Source organism: Netta rufina (genome assembly GCF_964035555.1).
Source record: "Netta rufina genome assembly, chromosome: 1".
In the NCBI taxonomy this organism is placed as follows: domain Eukaryota; kingdom Metazoa; phylum Chordata; class Aves; order Anseriformes; family Anatidae; genus Netta; species Netta rufina.
This window is the reverse complement of record NC_140123.1, coordinates 197,219,059-197,237,475: the sequence shown is the minus strand read 5'-3', so window position 1 is coordinate 197,237,475 and position 18,417 is coordinate 197,219,059. Positions and strand designations below refer to the sequence as shown.

General features: G+C 36.0%; 1 protein-coding gene across 1 annotated transcript in view; it reads left to right on the top strand.

The window, feature by feature from the left end:
- The window catches only part of PCLO (piccolo presynaptic cytomatrix protein), a gene marked incomplete at both ends in the record, with an annotated part of 199,010 nt that overhangs the window by 30,822 nt on the left and 149,771 nt on the right, over positions 1-18,417 (top strand). The window contains one exon of the mRNA XM_084306345.1: positions 14,370-16,581. Within this exon, the coding sequence (XP_084162471.1) occupies positions 14,370-16,581 (2,212 nt within the window). The remainder of the gene's footprint in view (positions 1-14,369; positions 16,582-18,417) is intronic.

The window sequence follows — 18,417 nt, the reverse complement described above, 5'->3', positions numbered from 1 at the left end:
AAAGTCTTGATCCAAGACAAAACCTGAATCATTATTAAGAGACTATTTTATTGTATATTCTCCTATAAGACTACTCAGTATACTTTGCAATCCAAAAATCTTTCTCCTAAATGAGGGTATTTTTATGGTTTTGTTGCTGTTATCGCAATTTTTACCATTTTTTTTTAGCATTTTTCTGAACATTAGAGAGCTTGTATGTCTTCTCATTCTTTTTCTTTTTCTTTTTTTTTCTTTTTTTTTTTTTTTTTAACAAGCAAACAAACAACAACAAAAACAACAACAAAACATTTACACACAGCCTGGAGGTAGGATCTAATAGACCACTTTATAATGAACCTTGTTATCAGTTAGTATTACTGATTACTAGTATATTTATTATTGCTTCAACTTGCAATGATCTAATCAGGTATAAAGTTTTAGTTATTGTAAGAACACTGTTATAAAGACATAAGTTATTGTATTTATCATTGTAGCTCCTGTTTTTGTCAAGATGATACACTAGTTTCCATCTTTAGGTTTAGTAATACGGTCCCAGTTAGAACCTCACCTCAGTCTCCATTTCCTCTCTTCACTTTTATTGCTCTTATCTATTATAGGGATACTACTTTTTATTCCACATACTGACTGTACTCAAAGAGTTTGTCATTTTTACTCTCTCAGTCCATGTTGTCTGAGGACCTCTTGGACTCCCATTCTACAAAGGTGCATTTCTTCATGAACCTTTCTTTCCTTATTGTTAGACCTGAAGAAGGGGATGACTAGCCTTGTTCTTGATGAGTTGTTTCATCACTGTTCATTCTGTTCCTTCCTCATGTCTACAAGAAGTGTGAAAAACCCACATAATCTGAATTAAAAATGAACAATCAAAGAAGGGAACAGGTGTTTACAGCTGGACGCATGACAGGTATTGATGACAGGAAGAAGAGCAGTAAAGCAAGTAAAGGAAGCAAGCAATAAAAAAGTAGTCAGAACTGATTTCTAAATGTTTTATGGAATTCAGAAGCCACAGTTATTATATTGTCCACATTCTCTTCTTTTAAGTCTTGTAGTAACAGGGGCAATGAAAGTGTCCATGGGAGAGCTTTAAGCTCTGTGACCAATACTATGTTGAAAAGTGTTGCATATTTAACCTTGGAAGCAGATGAAGGGATCATGTTTTTGCATGCATAAACCCTACCAGAAGAATGTATTATGCATATGGATTTTCTTTTGCATCTTCCTTTCATGGGTTTTTACTTTCTTTATTTTGAGCAACTGAATTTGCTGTTGTCACTGTTGATAAAGTATCTTTCTTGTTGTTTTTAAGGTATTATTCATTATAATGGACCAGCTAAAAATCACAGATACTATCACAGGTACAGGTTGGAAGGATCTAACAGCCATAAGTAAACTTTAAGTGACAGCACTTGTGTGTGATAAGCAAACATTAAGGCTAAGGTAGAACCAGCTCTATCCTGAAGCTGTGTAATTGTTTCAGCAAAATTACGATCAGCAGAACTTCCTAGCAGAAATATATCTACAACTTCAGCTTGCACACCAGAAGTGTGGTGTGATAACTTGTGATCCAGGTTAAGAGAGTGTGTGGTATTCTGCTACTATAGACATACACTTGGTTTGCCTTCTGTTTTTAAAGCTCTTTACAGCAGACTTTCTCACACTGTATGTCTTCAAAGTATAGAGCAAGCTGTCTTTCAAATAACTAGGTGGGTTACAAATCACCTAGATCCCTGGGGTAAGAAAGAGAATTTCCAGAAAGAAAATCCGTAAGTTCTGTATATAAACACAATATTTTTACAAGACAGGTTGCATTCCTCATGTATAAGACCCATGTATATGAAATGGTGTAGCATTTTTCCAGCATTCTTTGAGAACTACTGTATAGAAAGATTCTGCTGTGGTTTTGCTCCATGAGCATAGGTGTTGAGGAAATTTCTCTTGAATGGAACAGGCTTTTCTTATGCTCTGGCCCAGATATATGAGCATGTAAGAAAGTAATGGCATTACCTTTTCTGTCCTCTTCAAAATATTCTTTTAAATTCTTACACAGAGCTCAAGGTTTGCTTTCGGAGGAAACCCTTGTGCCAGTGTATTTTTCATGACTTGGTCCTGAGTTTCAATTGTTCTACAATTTAAAAACATTATTATTCTTATGCTACTTTATGCTAAAATATATTGTATACATATTCCATTTTCTAATTCTTTGATGTCCTACATCTCTGAAATCATTACTGTATTACAGCATTGTAGATGTTATATTTCATGAATATGTAATTTGTAAAATGCTATAAGAAGGGATCGAAGAAGGGTGGAAAAGCAATGCAGTTTAAAAATGTTGGCTATGGTCAGATATAAAGTTATGTATTGTTTCCAGGGCAGATGAAGAAAAAAATCATCATCCTAACAGTACTTAGTGTTTATCTGCAAATTGATGTTCAAACAAGACAATAAAGAATTACACAGAGCTCCTAGATAATGCATAGTAAGGTAAATAGCATTGACAATTCAACAGTCAAGATAATCACCATCACTATTCAGCCAGCCTGACTCCTGTCTGCTATATGTACATTGAGGTACTATAATGATTACTGTGCATTCAGATTCCATAAATGTATCTGAGAAATAAAGGATTTAATGTTTCCTGCTGAAATATTGAAACAGCTGGTTCTGTAAGCATTACATATTCTGTAGAGCTTATAGAAAGATTATTCTTTTTTGTTTACATGCTTACCATGGTTCCATGAACATAAATAATCTGAAAATACTGTAAAAACTGTTAGGTTCCTGCCTCGATAATCCAGAAAGGAAATCTGTATCATGGGAGATGACTTGATGATCTCTATCCTGATATGTACAGGGTTCTAAAATCAGTGCTTGATTGACACTGAACAATAACCTTTTGCCATTCTTAGTTCAGCGGGAAATAAATAAATAAGTCTGAGCCCCTTAAAGCATTAACTATGATGCAGGATCAAAATATTTCAGTTAAGTGGTGTCATTTTGATGGTTGCCTTAGATTGATACCAAATGTATTCATACTTTGCAAAGTGCAAAATAAAAACAATGTTATGAAGTTTGTCATTTAGATCTAGGTGCTCTTGAATGCTAATAATCTTAAGGCTTACACAAAAACAGATTTATTTTACAGTGAGAAAAACTTAAACAGAAACTATACTCACAGTTTTTATATAGGTGAGTTGATTACCAACACTAGTTTTTCTTCTACATTAATCACTGAGTAACACCTAGCTATTTAGTATTTCAGGTAGGCATCCTGAAATTACAGTATACAGTACAGTATACTATTAAACATTCTATTAAACATTATTACCTGTTACTGAGTGGTGACTTTCAGAAATCAGCTGCTTAACATCTGTATTTCTTATCTTTCCATCTATTGACTTTCTCCTTTTCAAAAACCAAGGCCTCTTTCCTGGATGGTTTTTGTCTTGTGGGTAATAGTCTATATCCCAATCTGAATTTAATAAACCTAGCTAAAGTTTATCCTTAATAAACTTTGCAGTGGTAATGTTCTGCAAAGAAGGTTTAGAAGAAACATTGTCATGCTCATCCATTTATTTTGTTTTCTGTTTAACATCTAAATATTAAATAATAATTGCTCTTGTCTTGTTTACCTTGATACTGAAATGCCTTGGGGCCCCTAGCACAAAAAAGGCATGGACCTGTTGCAGCAAGTCCAGAGGAAGACTACAAAGACTATCAGAGGGCTGGAGCACCTCTCCTATGAGGAAAGGCAGAGAGAGCAGGGCATGTTCAGTTTGGAAAAGAGAAGGCTTTGGGGAGACATCATTGCAGCCTTTCAGTACTTAAAGAGATCTTATAAAAAAATTGAGAAGAACTCTGCGCAGATAGATAATGATAGGACAAGGGGGCAACGGTCTTAAACTAAAAGAGGATAGATTTAGACTAGACATTAGGAGGAAAGACTTCACTGTAAGGGTAGTGAGGCATTGGAACAGGTAGCCCAGAGAAGTTGTAGATGCCCCATCCCTGGAGGTTTTCAAGGCCAGGCTGGATGGGGCATCTTGGCCAACATGATCTAGTGGGTGGCATCCCTGCCTATGGCAGGAGGGTTGGAGTTAGATGATCCTTAAGGCCATTTCCAACCCAAGAATCAACTACATTACTGTTTAAAAGTAGACTTGTCAAATTTCTATCTTCTCATCCTGCTTGTTACAGCAGGAATGGAAAGAGCGAGGTCATGATTCTAAAATAGTACAACTGATATTAAAACAGTAGAAAGAAAATTCATTAAACTGCTTTCTTCCTCCCTAACCCTACACAGTGTGATTAAATATCACATTTATTACAAGGCTGTCATCTGATTGAATTTAGCCAGAAATGAAACACTTGCTCTTCTGAAAATGAATCTAAATTTCAGTGTTAGTCATATAAACCATAGTTAACAAGTCCCAAAACAATCAACTGTAAAAATTACACTCATTTCTACATAATAAATAAATAAATTCATAAAGGTTATCTTTTTTTTTTTTTTTTTTAATTCTTAAAATCAGGACTTTCTCCCAGTTTTATTTACAATTGTGCTGATCAAGAGTGAGGTAAGTGACCTGAGTGACTTCTTCAGTGAAGACTTGATGCTGATGTTCAGTCTGGTTTTAAATATTATTATTATTATTATGAAATATTTGACATCTATTTCCCACCTCCATGGGTTGAATTTGGTTTAGTATAAACAGACTTCAGACAACATATAGAAGATATATATGGGGGAAAAAAAAAGTAAACTTAAAAAAAAAAAAAGTGCTACATACCTGTTAGATTTGTTTGTTTGTTTTAGTTTGGAAAAAATAATAGTATAAATGTAAACAGATAACACAGTGGAAACTGTTATTCCATGAAAAGATGTTCTGTTTTGTAGTAATTTAGCAAGTTTCTGTATAAATTTATTCCAGTATTAATGCTACCTGTGAAAGGCTGGCTTTTGGGAGGTTTTTGGTGGGGTGGAAGAGGAGTTAATTTGGTTTTGTTTAACTTGTATCACTTGGTAATGGATTTATATAAAACTGGAAATGCCATTCTCATATGAAAACAAGAATAGGGGTATGTTTTTTTGTGTGGTCTGGCTAGTACACTTTGTAGAAAAAAAAAAAAAAAAGTAATGGAAAATCTGGACATACTGTGAGTGGTTTTCACACTTCATAAGTTTAGCCATCTGTGACAGATGATCTATTCTGTGTTTGTTGTCAGGTTCAGTTACATTCCTTTAAAAAGGAAGAGGATTGGGTTGGCTGGAAGCTTTTGGAGAGAGAGAGATTGCTCCTACCCTGGGAGCATCAGAGCATATTTCAGGGGGAGTTCTCCTGTTTCAGAGAAAGAGGGTTGGAGAGACGGGGCGGGGGGGAAATGTTCAGGGAGATACTGCGAAACTACAGAGAATTGACAGGAATGGGTTCACAACCTGAGCTGTTGGAGAATTCAACTTGTCCAGCTGAGGCAGAGGGGATTATGCAGAACTTGGTGCAGATCAGAAAGCCGTTGAGTTGTTGGAATGGAATGAAGCCTAGAAGCAAGGCATCAGCGGGCAAGGCGAGTTTCATAAACCTCCTTTTGTTTCTATTCTGCCTTGCCTAATTCTGTTTTAAACTGTTACATGTAAATATTCATATGAAATCTAGCTCAGAGTTTAGAAGTCCTTTTTCTCCTTGTTTTGCATGTCCTCTATAGAGAGATCTCTGCAGTTTCACAATGAGGCTCTGGTTGAACTTAGGGTCATATCATGCCATCTAACACAGGTATAGAAAGATAATCACCATTAGTCTTCTTAGGCTTCCTATCTAATCAATTGTTTAGAGTTAGGCAATGTGAACACGTGTTTCAGAATAAGGTCTTCGTCTTATTTTAAAGAATCTTTAGGTTTTGATATAACATAGACTTATTTCTGTACCACTTGTACAGAGCTGGCTGTTCAACTGTATAGTTGTCTAATTAATAGTGCATAATTCTGGGTATTTTGACAGCTGTGCCACCACCATGAAGAACTGTTGATTCTTAAGAATCTGAAAAGTGTTATAGAGCTATCCATGGTACAAAAGCAGAGTCAGAAGTGTGTTTTTCTATGGTAGAATATGTTGCAATCAATGGTAAATGTTAAGGCACTTTTGGAAAAAGGAGGAAGGAGATTTGATGCAAGTTGTTCTGCAGGTACACAACAGTGTGGATGAAGTCAGGGCTGAGCTGGAAACATAGGAGCAGCTGTGATGCATATAGAAAGACCTGCATTATGTAGTCAGGCACTTGGTGTGTTTGTCTGATCTGTGCTTTACAGCAGGATTTACATGCACATTGTTGCCCAGTGTGAGCCACTTTTTAGAGAAAGTGATTAATCAGGGCTCTGCTCACTCTGCCACCTTTCATCTTAGACCAGGGAAACACACCATCAGGAGTGCAGAAGAGAATAAACACTGCATGAAAAATCAAAATGAACTGAGCCTGGAACCTCTGACTGCTGAAGAGAGGTGTCATTTCTGAAGAATCACAGAGGTGGTAAGATTCCTGTGTGGTGAAAATGATTAAAACTCTGCTGCAAAACAGCTCCTGCATGAAAAGTCAAATGCAGGAATTCAAACTGCAGCAGCTGCTAGGAGTGGGACTGACCTCTTCTGTCTTGAGACACTCACAGGTGACATGTTATGTGAGCCTGTTTCTACAGTAAGAGAAACAGGTGTGATTTTTGAGTGAGCTGAAGAAAAATTGTGCTTGCTTTCAATTCAGTAGCTCAGATTAGCTCTGCACATTATGTCTGCATTTGGGCAGATGAATCCTTTGCTCTTGCAAATAAACAAGGCTGTGGAGCAGCATGTGGAGTCTTGTGAACCAACAGTTGTTGGAGGAAGTCCGTAGCAGAGAATAGGCAGAAAAGGCCAAGATTTCCTCACACCTTTTTTTGTTTGTTTGTTTGCCTATAAAACAAGATTAATACTTCATTTCTTTTGGAGAGGGGATGCTTTTTTTGAATTACAGCTGAAAGTTTGCTACGTAGTCTCATATCAGTTGAAAACAGATGGTGTTAATTCAGCATATGCATATCCTACTGATAAGTATAAACTGTTCTGAATTTTTCTCACCAGTATTTTCTGGCCAGAATTCTCAGATTGCATGGGAAGAAAATTAAAAGTATGTTCTCATTGACTGGGAAAAGACTCTTCATAATCCAGAAAAATTTTCCATAGATGAGATCTGAGCTTCAGACAAAATTCATGATTCTGACTGAACGGAATGACATATAATGATGTGATGGTTACATGGTGAGAAACAGTGTATTATTAATTGCTATGAGTGAACGAGCCTATGTTAAGGATGTTGAATAGTGTACAAAAAGATTTATTGCAAGGACTTCATCATTCCAAAATGAAGAGGATAAGCAGTGCCATTTTCTACAGCCACAAACATCATGATCAACTAACTAATCCTGAAATAAGCAATTAATCCTCTGGTACAATATCCTTTAATATAAAAGTCTTGAACTACCAGTGACAGAATCACATAGCCTCTGTATTACGTGTTACTGAACGTGTTACTGAGGTATGGTTCTGTGTCATTAGTTAATCTAAAAACAGTATGTACTGGAGACACAGCACATCATGTGCAGGAAAAATTAGTATCTTAATCAAGCACAGGCATAAAATATCCATCTGCTTCACAGACCTGGTAACTTTTCACAGGTTAGGCTTGGAAGTTCTGAATATCTACAGTTCTGTCCTCCTTACACAAAATGCCTGTCAGTGAAACAATATGAGAAAATAAAGAAGTAATGATTGATTAAGAAATTGTGTTATGGTGTAGCATACTATGTTATTACCTGTGTGTGTATATATAGTACATAACCACCCTAAGTGTACAGCCTTCTTGATCTTATTAAACACCTACCTCATAGCAAAATTCTAGTTTTGCCACTAATGTTTCTCGAGATGGTGAATCTTTTTCTTCTCTGACTTGCTGTTATGCCGTGCAGAGAGTTCCCTTTACCTTATCCTCTCTTTTGTCATGTATTTTGTGATCTTTTGGGTCATTGAAGCAGAGTGTTTTTCAGAAACCTCCTCTTCAGATACTTTCATGAGTAATGAGAAGGATATCATCCAGATAAATCCATTCTTTTGGATCCTGTCAGACTGTCTTCTGAAAAATCACAAATTTACAAAAGGGGAAAGACTTTAATTCACAGTCAAAAGTATTTACTTGGAATCATTTATCAAATTCAGGCTTCAGTTCTGAATTGGGTATTATACCATAGCATTTAGATGCATTTAGAGTACTAACTGTGATAGTAAAAACACAGTATTGGAGCAGTGGGAGAAGAGTAGTTTGTTTTTGTTAAGTCCCTTGGTAGTTTTAATATGCTGATATGTACATACATATATACATACATATATACAAAATACTTAAGGATATTCAACATATCTTGGTACAAACAACATAAGGATAAGCATTTATTAGGCATCAGTAATATCTCCTACAAAGCAGCTATGCAATATTTTCAAGCATTTTATAGCAACGTGTGGAATCTTTGTCATTCAGAGCAGAAATTCTTCCCATGGTCTTTTCAATTTTGAGGACAGGATCTCTTCCTTCTTTCTCTTCTTCCTTTCTCCCTTCCCCTTCATCTTCCCCTATTTTTTCCTTTTTTTCCTTTCTTAGAGACTGAGTAGTGGGAAAAATTATTTATCCCATTTGGTACAGTAATTTGGATGCATAAGCATTGCTCAACTCTGAGCATTTGACTCTGTTAGCTTGACAGATGTCCATTCTCTGAATCAATCTTACAGGAACTTTTTCCCTGATGTAAAGTAACTGATACATTTAGCGTATGTGGAATTAAATGTAATTAGACAGCAAATCTCTCACATCAGCTTGTATTCCAGACTACTTTGCAAAAATGAATAATATAATTAAAAAGATGAATAGCAGAGGAAAGGGGAAATTAAGAATAAAAAATTGCTTTCAGGTGAGTTTTGAAGATGCTCATACTGACTCAGTCAGAAATGTTTCCCTTTTGTAGGAAATTACAAGAAAAACTTAAGCTATAGGATAAAAATACTATAGACTATTGAATGTCTGTATAGTATTGTCCACCTTCCTAGGGGCAAAGAGACAACTGTGTCTTCAGTGAGCAGAAAAGCAGACACTGTAGTTATCATTTGCAGATAAGCTGAGACAATGAAAACATAACCTTGTGAATAGTGTGTATGTTGCTGTCTAAAATCAGTTGAATACACACATATTGTTCTAGTATTGTTCTAGTTACATCTAGATTCAAGGTTTCAAAACATTGGATTTCATTCTTCTCACAAACTGATTTTTTTGAAAGATGTATCTCTGTTGATTTAAATTGCTATTCCTCATTTTTTGCCAGTGTAATTGAGGATGGAATTGCCCCATTGCTCTTGTAGGAAAAATGTTCAGTCCTGTTCTAAATGAACCACAAATAGACTAATCTGTGGAAAACAGTCATCTTCCCTGTAAATGACTGAGAACAACTAATATGCATACTCACATAAAGTAGATGAAACAGAGGTTTAGATCACTTTGAAAATCAATGTGTACGGGCCACATCTGTCTGTAGTTCACATATTAAATTTTCATTGAATTTCTCCTTTTTCCCCCAAGATCAAAAGAAGCATATGGCTTTTTATGTGTTTAACTAGGAAAGAAGTTGATATCTCATGTCACGTCAGCTGTTAGGAAGTGCACTGTGCTTTTCCCCTTGCATTTGAAGTGAAAATGGCAATTTCGAACAATTTCACAGAGAAAATGAAAGGAGCAAGAGGATGAAAAATACAGAAGTGCTCATTTGAAGAATGAGTGGCTCTGACACAAATGAAAGGAAAAAATCTCTGAGAATTGTCTATTGTTTTGTCATAGACTATTCTGAAAATTTTATACTGGTTTTAACAGCAGAGAAATATATCTCTACAGAGTCTCCAAAGGAGTGAAGAGGAGTGGGAAAAAAAAAAAAAAAAAGGAGAGAAAATCAGACTGACTGGCATCTCTGCTGTGTAGTGATTTAAAAACTAGTTTTCTGCTTCACTGCTCAGTCCCCAGAGCAAAATACTTGCAGAAAAGAAAAAGGCAAGAGTTACATTAAAGAAAAGCTTTGTCATTTTACTTATGAAGCAGGGTATTTCCCTGTCATGCACAAGGCCAAGATCAGCTCATCAAACACCTCTCCAACTCCACTGCCAGCAATGGCACATGAGGCAAAATAGTGCAGGCTGATAGGTTATAACTGATGGTTAGAATTTTTTCAGAGCCTGTATATCCACTGTCAATACTGATCATGAAACTTTTATGTAATAAAAAAGTGTATTTACATTTTTAAATACATTTTCCTTATGGCACAATTCCTATGCTTCCCTTTGCCTCTTGGCTTCAGAGGTGGGTACCCACACTACGTGGCTCCTCATGCAATAAAATGTACCTTATGTCAGGCAGTGGAGAGAAGGTTCTCAATATTCTTGCTCCATTACCAAAGGTCAGTGAAGTTGTTTCCCTCTAGCCAGTGGTTACCATATAATATATATAGGTCCAAAAGGGTCCACAAAATCTTTAAGGAGAAAATATTTGCTACAAAACATTGTCCAATATCACCATCTGCATCCTACAAAAAAAAAGATGCAGTCGAGGATTCCGTACTGAAAATAGTGTATCAATAGTATCCTATCTTAATGCATCTTTTGGAATGAGGTTTCATTACAAGCAATTTTAAAGATACTAATAAATTATTAAAAAGTCCTTAATGAATGATAACTGATTTTAACAGATCCTTTGAAGTAAATTGAGTGTTTAAAACAATAAATTACCAAAATTTCTAGCCATTTTTACTGATATATTGCTGAAGATGAATAGAACATACCATAACAAAGAATAACCTTTACCAACCTTATACAAGTGTAACTGCTTCATTGCAATTTTTACTGAGTGTTATGGATTTTTGATAGGGTTACCTTTGGGGATTTTTTTGATACATGAAAATTCTCAGATGTGAGAGTTTTGCTCAGACAGTTACAGCACAGGCTTCTCCTTCCACCCCAAGGGTACTTGCTGGTTACCCTTGGTATCCTACATATCCTACATCAATCCCCACCTAAAGTCACCTCTTTTCAGAATGGATGAATGATTTGTCTTTTTCTGTTGCTTGATAACTTTCTTAGATACAAATGATGTATTCCCTGTAATTTTATTTACTGCATTTTGAGAAATAGGCATGCATCTTTCCATCTCCTATCTTTTTTATAAAAACCTTGTTAACCTTACACATTGGTGGGAGGGGAGAAGGCTGTTTTTTCCTTAGTTGTTTAATTTATAGTGTTGGAGATAACATATCTATTCGTTTATCTCAAACACAACCTTTGGGGTTATTTTAGGAAGTTCAGCTTTGTCTCAGAATGAGATACGATTACCATTATATCTATCCTGAAGTGAAGTCCCAAAGTAGCTTGAAATTCTTTCTCTATATAAGGTTCAGCAATAAGGTAATACTTTTATAAGGTTGTCATGGTGAAACAAGAAGCAGAATAAATTGTTTCTAGTTCTTGATATTTACAGCCAGCAGGTAGAGTGGTCATTTGCTAAATGACCATAAAAATAACACATGACCATAACACATAAAAAAAAAAAAATAGTGAAGATGATAGTAGATGACTAGAAGCAAATAGCTTAGAATGAGAAAGATGGAAAATGTGACAAAATGTGGTAGAAAACACCATGATTTCTTTAGTCAAAGTGCTCACTTAAGGTCACCTGTCTGACATCCAACATAACCTTTAACCAGTAATTGTAAGCCCAAAAAATACCTGTCTGTATTTGATGATATTTTGATTCGTCTCTGCAGTAGTTTCATGAAGGTTTCTTCTCTGTTTCCTTTCAATAAGCTTAAAAAGAGCATATATTACAAATGTAATACAGGGAGAGAGCTGACAGCACAATTATTTCTTTCTACGTCCAGTTCTGTTTGTTTGTTTGTTTTTATAAAGACATTAGAATTTGGTGAAAATCAGCCCTAGCTTGTCTATTTTCCTTGACTGTTAACAAATTCAAAGGAAACACAAAAACTAAATTTAAATACTACTCTTTATTTATCTACCAAAATATTAAAGTTAAATTTCCCTTAACTACTAATACAGTTCACAGGTAGCATGCTAATGTAACTGATGATGAGAATATCCAATAATAATGACCCACATTTTATCACGGTACTAAAATCGTATTTTTTCTATTTCCAGTGTAAATAGAAACTAAAAATAATTAAGACTGGTCTTCTGCCCCCTCATCAGCTGAGAACTAGAAGTTATAAATGCTTTTTCAGAAGCAAGTGGTATGTCTTCCTATAGTGTCTATCAGTCTGATATGTTGACAAAGATATTTATATGTAGACAGATATTAAAATAAGATAGTGTTTTTTTAATAAAATACATTATTAGCTGACATGGAAATTATTAATCAGCAACATAGCTAGCATCTGAAAATAGTAATTCCATAAAGTATTAGAGACCTTTTAATGGATGTGTTGTTAATAGCTGTTCCCCAATACTGGTGACCATCTGTGACTGCTTCACCATCTGTGATTGCTGTATAAATTTGGGAGGGGGAAATAACAGTGGCATTGGACTGAATTTGTAATATAAATTAGTAGCCAACTAGACCTACTGTAATTGATTAATTTGTCTTTGATTATAACTACACACTGAGCTAGAGAAAATTAGTTTCTTAGATTTGTTGGCAAAACATGGGTTTGGGAAGTGGCCACACGAAGTTGAAAACAAAATTAAGTTACATTTATTGAAATCTGAAAAATGCAGAAGTTGATGGAATTGAGATGAAATAGATGAAAAGAGCTGACATGGCACTTGAAAAGGTAGTGGATATTTCTTTAAAGATCCATGACAAATATTGATTATTGTGATTTGCTAAGATTAGTTAGCAGGGGAGCAACAAAAGCTGTTTGTCAACTCGTTCTAAAAACTTTTATAATTTCTTGACAACATATTATAATAAACTAGGAAAACAGTGTTTTTTATTGCTAAATAAAATTAATCTTGTTGACTTCTTATCTGAAGTAGCATTTATTTCAGAAGAAATTTCATTTTTAATTAATAATAGTCAATGCTTGCTAAAGTGCTGTGCTTGCCTACAGAGGCAGAAGAGACAAGTTAGTTAATATTCTTTTTATTTCCCTTGTTAAACTGTGCTAAAGTGTTTCCATATTTTTCTATCAACAAGTCTGCATTCTGTACTGACTGATGTGGTTATTCTTGTGTACCTGTATAGACCAATCCATAGCAAGGTATTGGAGAGTTAGGGTACAATTTCAAAATTATTAAAGTTCCACTTCTTAGTGTATCAACATTGAGTGGGAACCTAAATTTACCTCAAAACTAAAATAAATCTTTCAAAAGCACTAGTAATTTTGAATGCAATGTAGATTGCATCTAACCCATTGTGTTGCCTGCTTTCCTAGTTGAAGAGAGTAGGCATCTCCAAAAAAATTCAGCCTAAGGTACATGCTTCTCTTAGGGCAGAGTGAATCAGCCTCCTACCATTAACTGTGGAGAAGTCTGGACATCTGGTTTGAGTAGATTCCTGTATTTCGATATTGCTTAACTTCTTTAAGTTTTGAAGTGTAGCAACAGAGGCGAGACAAAGATGGCAAGGTGGACTGAGGGGACTACCTCTTGTATCAAGTATATTGGCACAAGAAAATCCTGCTTTGATGTCTGGATTCTAGTAAAAGCCATAACTGCCCAGTATGTACTCGGTGTCTCGTTGTATGGCTAAGAGGCTTCTATTGTATCATATGATTACACTTATATATAAATATATATATATAAATATGTATACATGTGCATTTATAATTATTTATTTATTATTTATTAATTATTTATAATTATACATATATATTCTTTCAATTAAATGTTATATAGAAGGAGGGTACACAGGTCTATATATTACTACCCTCACATGTATACACACACTGTGTCTGTTTAAGTAAAATTATATGGAGATTAAAATAAATAAATAAAATACCATCTTAATTCATTTTTAAGAATGTAAAGTAGATTTTTCAGTCTCAGGTAAAACAAAGCCCTGGTGAGCATCTACTTTGTTTTGCAATAGATTTGTCATCTTCCTGACCTTTAGCAGATTACTAGCATTTTTTTTTTTTTTGATGCTGTTTGCTGCTGCTTATTCACAGATACCACAAGCTTCCATCTCAGTTACAGAAAGTATATGGTTAAGATACAAATCCATACAATGAAACAAATTTAAAACTCCTTGTGATCTATTGGCAATCAAACCTCCAGAATAGTGATTCAGTATTGTTTCTTCTATTGCAGACAAAAGGTTCTTCAAGCATTACTCCATCTGGCACTCAGAAGAAGGTGAAGAGGACTCTGCCCAACCCACCTCCAGAGGAAGCAACAGCAGGAACTCAGTCAACATATACTTCTGTGGGATCCGTTTCACGCAGAAGGATTTGCAGGACCACCACTATGGCCAGAGCCAAAATTCTTCAGGATATAGACAGGGAATTGGATCTGGTTGAACGGGAATCAGCCAAGCTTAGGAAAAAGCAAGCAGAGCTAGATGAGGAGGAGAAAGAAATAGATGCCAAATTGAGATACTTGGAAATGGGCATTAATAGGAGGAAAGAGGCCTTATTAAAAGAAAGAGAAAAGAGAGAGCGTGCCTATCTCCAAGGAGTAGCAGAAGAACGTGATTATATGTCAGACAGTGAAGTTAATAATACCAGGTCAACAAGAATAGAAACTCAACACGGCTTGGAAAGACCACGTACTGCACCCCAAACAGAATTTAATCAGTTTATTCCACCACAAACCCAGCCAGAAACACAGTTTGCCCCTGCTACAAGCCCATATGCTCAATATCAATATTCATCTCCTGCCCTGCCTACACAAGCACCAACTCAGTTCACACAGCAATCACATTACCAACAACAGCAGCCTTTGTATCACCAGCAGGTTTCACCCTATCAGACCCAAACAGCTTTCCAAACTGGAGCTACTATGTCCTTTACTCCACAGGCTCAACCTCCACCAACTCAACAGCCGTCATATCAGCTCCCATCACAGATGATGGTGATACAGCCAAAGCCAAGACAAACTCCATTATATTTGGAGCCTAAGATAACAACAAACTATGATGTGATTCGCAATCAGCCTCTCATGATAGCACCAGTTTCAACTGACAATAGTTATGCAGTTTCCCAACTAGGTAGTAAATACACTACCTTGGACTTAAGGTTAGGACTAGACGAGAGAAACAGCATGGCAAGCAGCCCTATATCAAGCATATCTGCAGATTCATTCTATGCAGATATAGACCACCACCATACACCCCGAAATTATGTGCTGATTGATGACATAGGAGAACTTACTAAAGGAACAGGAACACTGGGTTCCAGTTTTAGCCTCCATGAGAAAGATCTTACCAAAACAGATAGACTACTTCGCACAGCTGAGGCCAGGAGAGCACAAGAAGTATCAGACTTCCTAGCACCACTGCAGACTTCTTCTAGGTTACATTCCTATGTTAAAGCTGATGAAGACCCAATGGAGGACCCTTATGAGCTCAAACTTCTGAAACATCAGATAAAGCAAGAGTTCCGTAGAGGTGCAGAAAGTCTTGATCACTTGGCTGGCCTGTCACAGTATTACCATGCGGAGGGCAGCTACAGGCATTTTCCCAAATCTGAGAAATACAGCATAGGTAGGCTTACCCTTGAGAAACAGGCTGCTAAGCAGCTTCCAGCAGCCCTCCTCTACCAAAAGCAGTCAAAACACAAGAAAACTTTGATAGACCCCAAACTAACAAAGTTTTCACCCATCCAAGAAAGCAGAGACCTTGAGCCTGACTATTCAACCTACATGACTTCATCAAGCACTTCATCACTTGGGGGAATTACTACTAGGGCAAGGCTTCTTCAGGATGATATCACTTTTGGCCTTAGAAAAAACATCACTGACCAACAGAAGTACATGGGGCCACCACTGACTTCATCCATTGGAGCAGGCCTTGGGACCGCACTAGGTCCAGCAATGAGATCCACATTACAAGATGAAGCAGACAAGTCTTATAGCAGTGGTAGTAGATCTAGGCCCTCATCTAGACCCTCCTCAGTTTATGGGCTTGATTTGTCATTGAAAAGGGATTCTTCCAGTTCTTCTTTAAGACTGAAAGCCCAAGAAGCTGAACCCCTAGATGTTTCGTTTAGTCATGCAGCACCTTCTGGAAGAACTAAACCCACCAGTCTACCTATTAGCCAAAGCAGGGGAAGGATCCCAATAGTAGCACAGAACTCAGAGGAAGAGAGCCCACTAAGTCCCGTTGGCCAGCCAATGGGAATGGCAAGAGCAGCAGCTGGACCCTTGCCACCAATATCTGCAGATACCAGGGACCAGTTTGGATCGAGCCATTCATTACCTGAGGTCCAGCAACATATGAGGGAGGAGTCACGGACTCGAGGCTATGATCGAGATATAGCCTTCATCATGGATGACTTCCAGCATGCCATGTCAGACAGTGAAGGTAAATTAGGCCTCAGACTGGTATCTTACTATCACAACACAAACCCTCATTTCTATGCATGCGTCTGATTTTTGTTATACCGCAAAGACTTGTTCTTACTTTTCCTTGGTGCATCTTCTGTGTATCTACATTTCTGGGGTTTTATTTGTTTTGTTTTACTTGATATTTTTTTATTTTACCCTAACTGCAGTTTCTGGATGGTGTTAAGCTACTCAAGCATGCTCACTGTATTGTTGATTTGCATTCCTTTTGGTTTGCTCATGCATTTTCTTCTTCTTTTGTTGATATCTACTTTTCTAATGACGGTGTGTAGAATATTCTGTGTACAGTTCATACCCTACCATCAGTCTTTATGTGAAGCCCTTTCCAGTGACAGTGAATCATTGAACTTATCTGCAATAGTTTTTATTTGGATTTGGAAATAATCTCCCAAATCCTCTAAAGAAATCTAGTAATTTTAATTGCATGAAATTTCATTATAGAATTCAAGAATTGATAGTTCCATCTCCTGATGCACCACCTTAAATCTACATATATAGAGAAATAGAATGTTCATTAAGTACATATTGTACATTTGAACCATATAGAACTTAACGTGGTAGCAGAACAGCATTCTACATATGGTTTGTTGACAGCATCCTGTTATGTGGACTTCTGTGCATTCAGACTTGTGATGATGTAAGATAATTTGTCATTTGGATGGTGCAAGACAATCACATCCTTCAATAAAATTACATAAAGTATTTTATTTCTATTGATTGATATGCAGCATAGCTGTTCTTATATGCACCACATACAATATGTCTGCCAAATAAGCACAAGAGTTTTTCTCACTTAGGTTCATGAAAGGAACCTTTCTGATGTATAATAAATGGTGCAATTAAAAATGTTTCTTCTAAATAAGTGCAGCAGAATGTTAAAATTGATGTTAAGTACTGAATAATTGCAGACTATGTATCACTTTTGTTTGAATCAGTTCAGACTTAATATATTCTAAATTGTTTAAAAATCATAAAGACAGTTTGAAAGAAAATGAAATTAATATGTTTAAAAATGTATGCGCTCCCTTAACTTTTTCTTATGTGTATTTACTGCACAATAAAAGAGACTTTGCATGTGCTATATTGTCTGTAAATGGCAATGATTCTCAAAAGACACATTTGCATGATTATGAAGTAGTACAGTTTATTTTTCAGGTTTATATTAACCTCAGTGTTCCTTTGTATGTTATTGCCTTTTTACAAAAGCTGAATCTTTCATAACAGTTAGAAAATGAAATCTGTTTGCTGTCCTGATACTACAATATATTGCAGTATTTTGTTCTGTTTCTTTTCATATTTCTTAGATATTAACCTCCTCATGAAGTCTGTGTTTCAGAGGAGGTTCAAGAGTGTCACCATTTTTGATTTTCATCACAAATTTAAGTATTCTCACTATTCTTAAATTCTTAACACATACACACACATACAGCCATATAATTAAACCAGAAGTCAGTTAAAAGAACCCCTCCCCAGGTTATCTTGTCTTGACTCAATTTGTGACTACTAAGAGTCATTGAAGGGTCACATTGTGCAAGACTTTCCCCATGAAAAATAAGGATAATCAAACTGGACTGCAAAAAGATAATCTGGCGCTATTCTACCTCATATAAGCAGGTCATAGGGAATTTTATTTCTGCACTACAGTGCATTACGTCTCTGTTATATATTTGTACAAGGCATGCGTTTTACATATTGGGTTAGATCTGGTTTGGTTTTAACTTAGTTTCTGATTAGTTTGACTCTTTCAGAAGCATTCTATCTCAATTAAAATGTTCCTTATTAGAATGACAGGTCT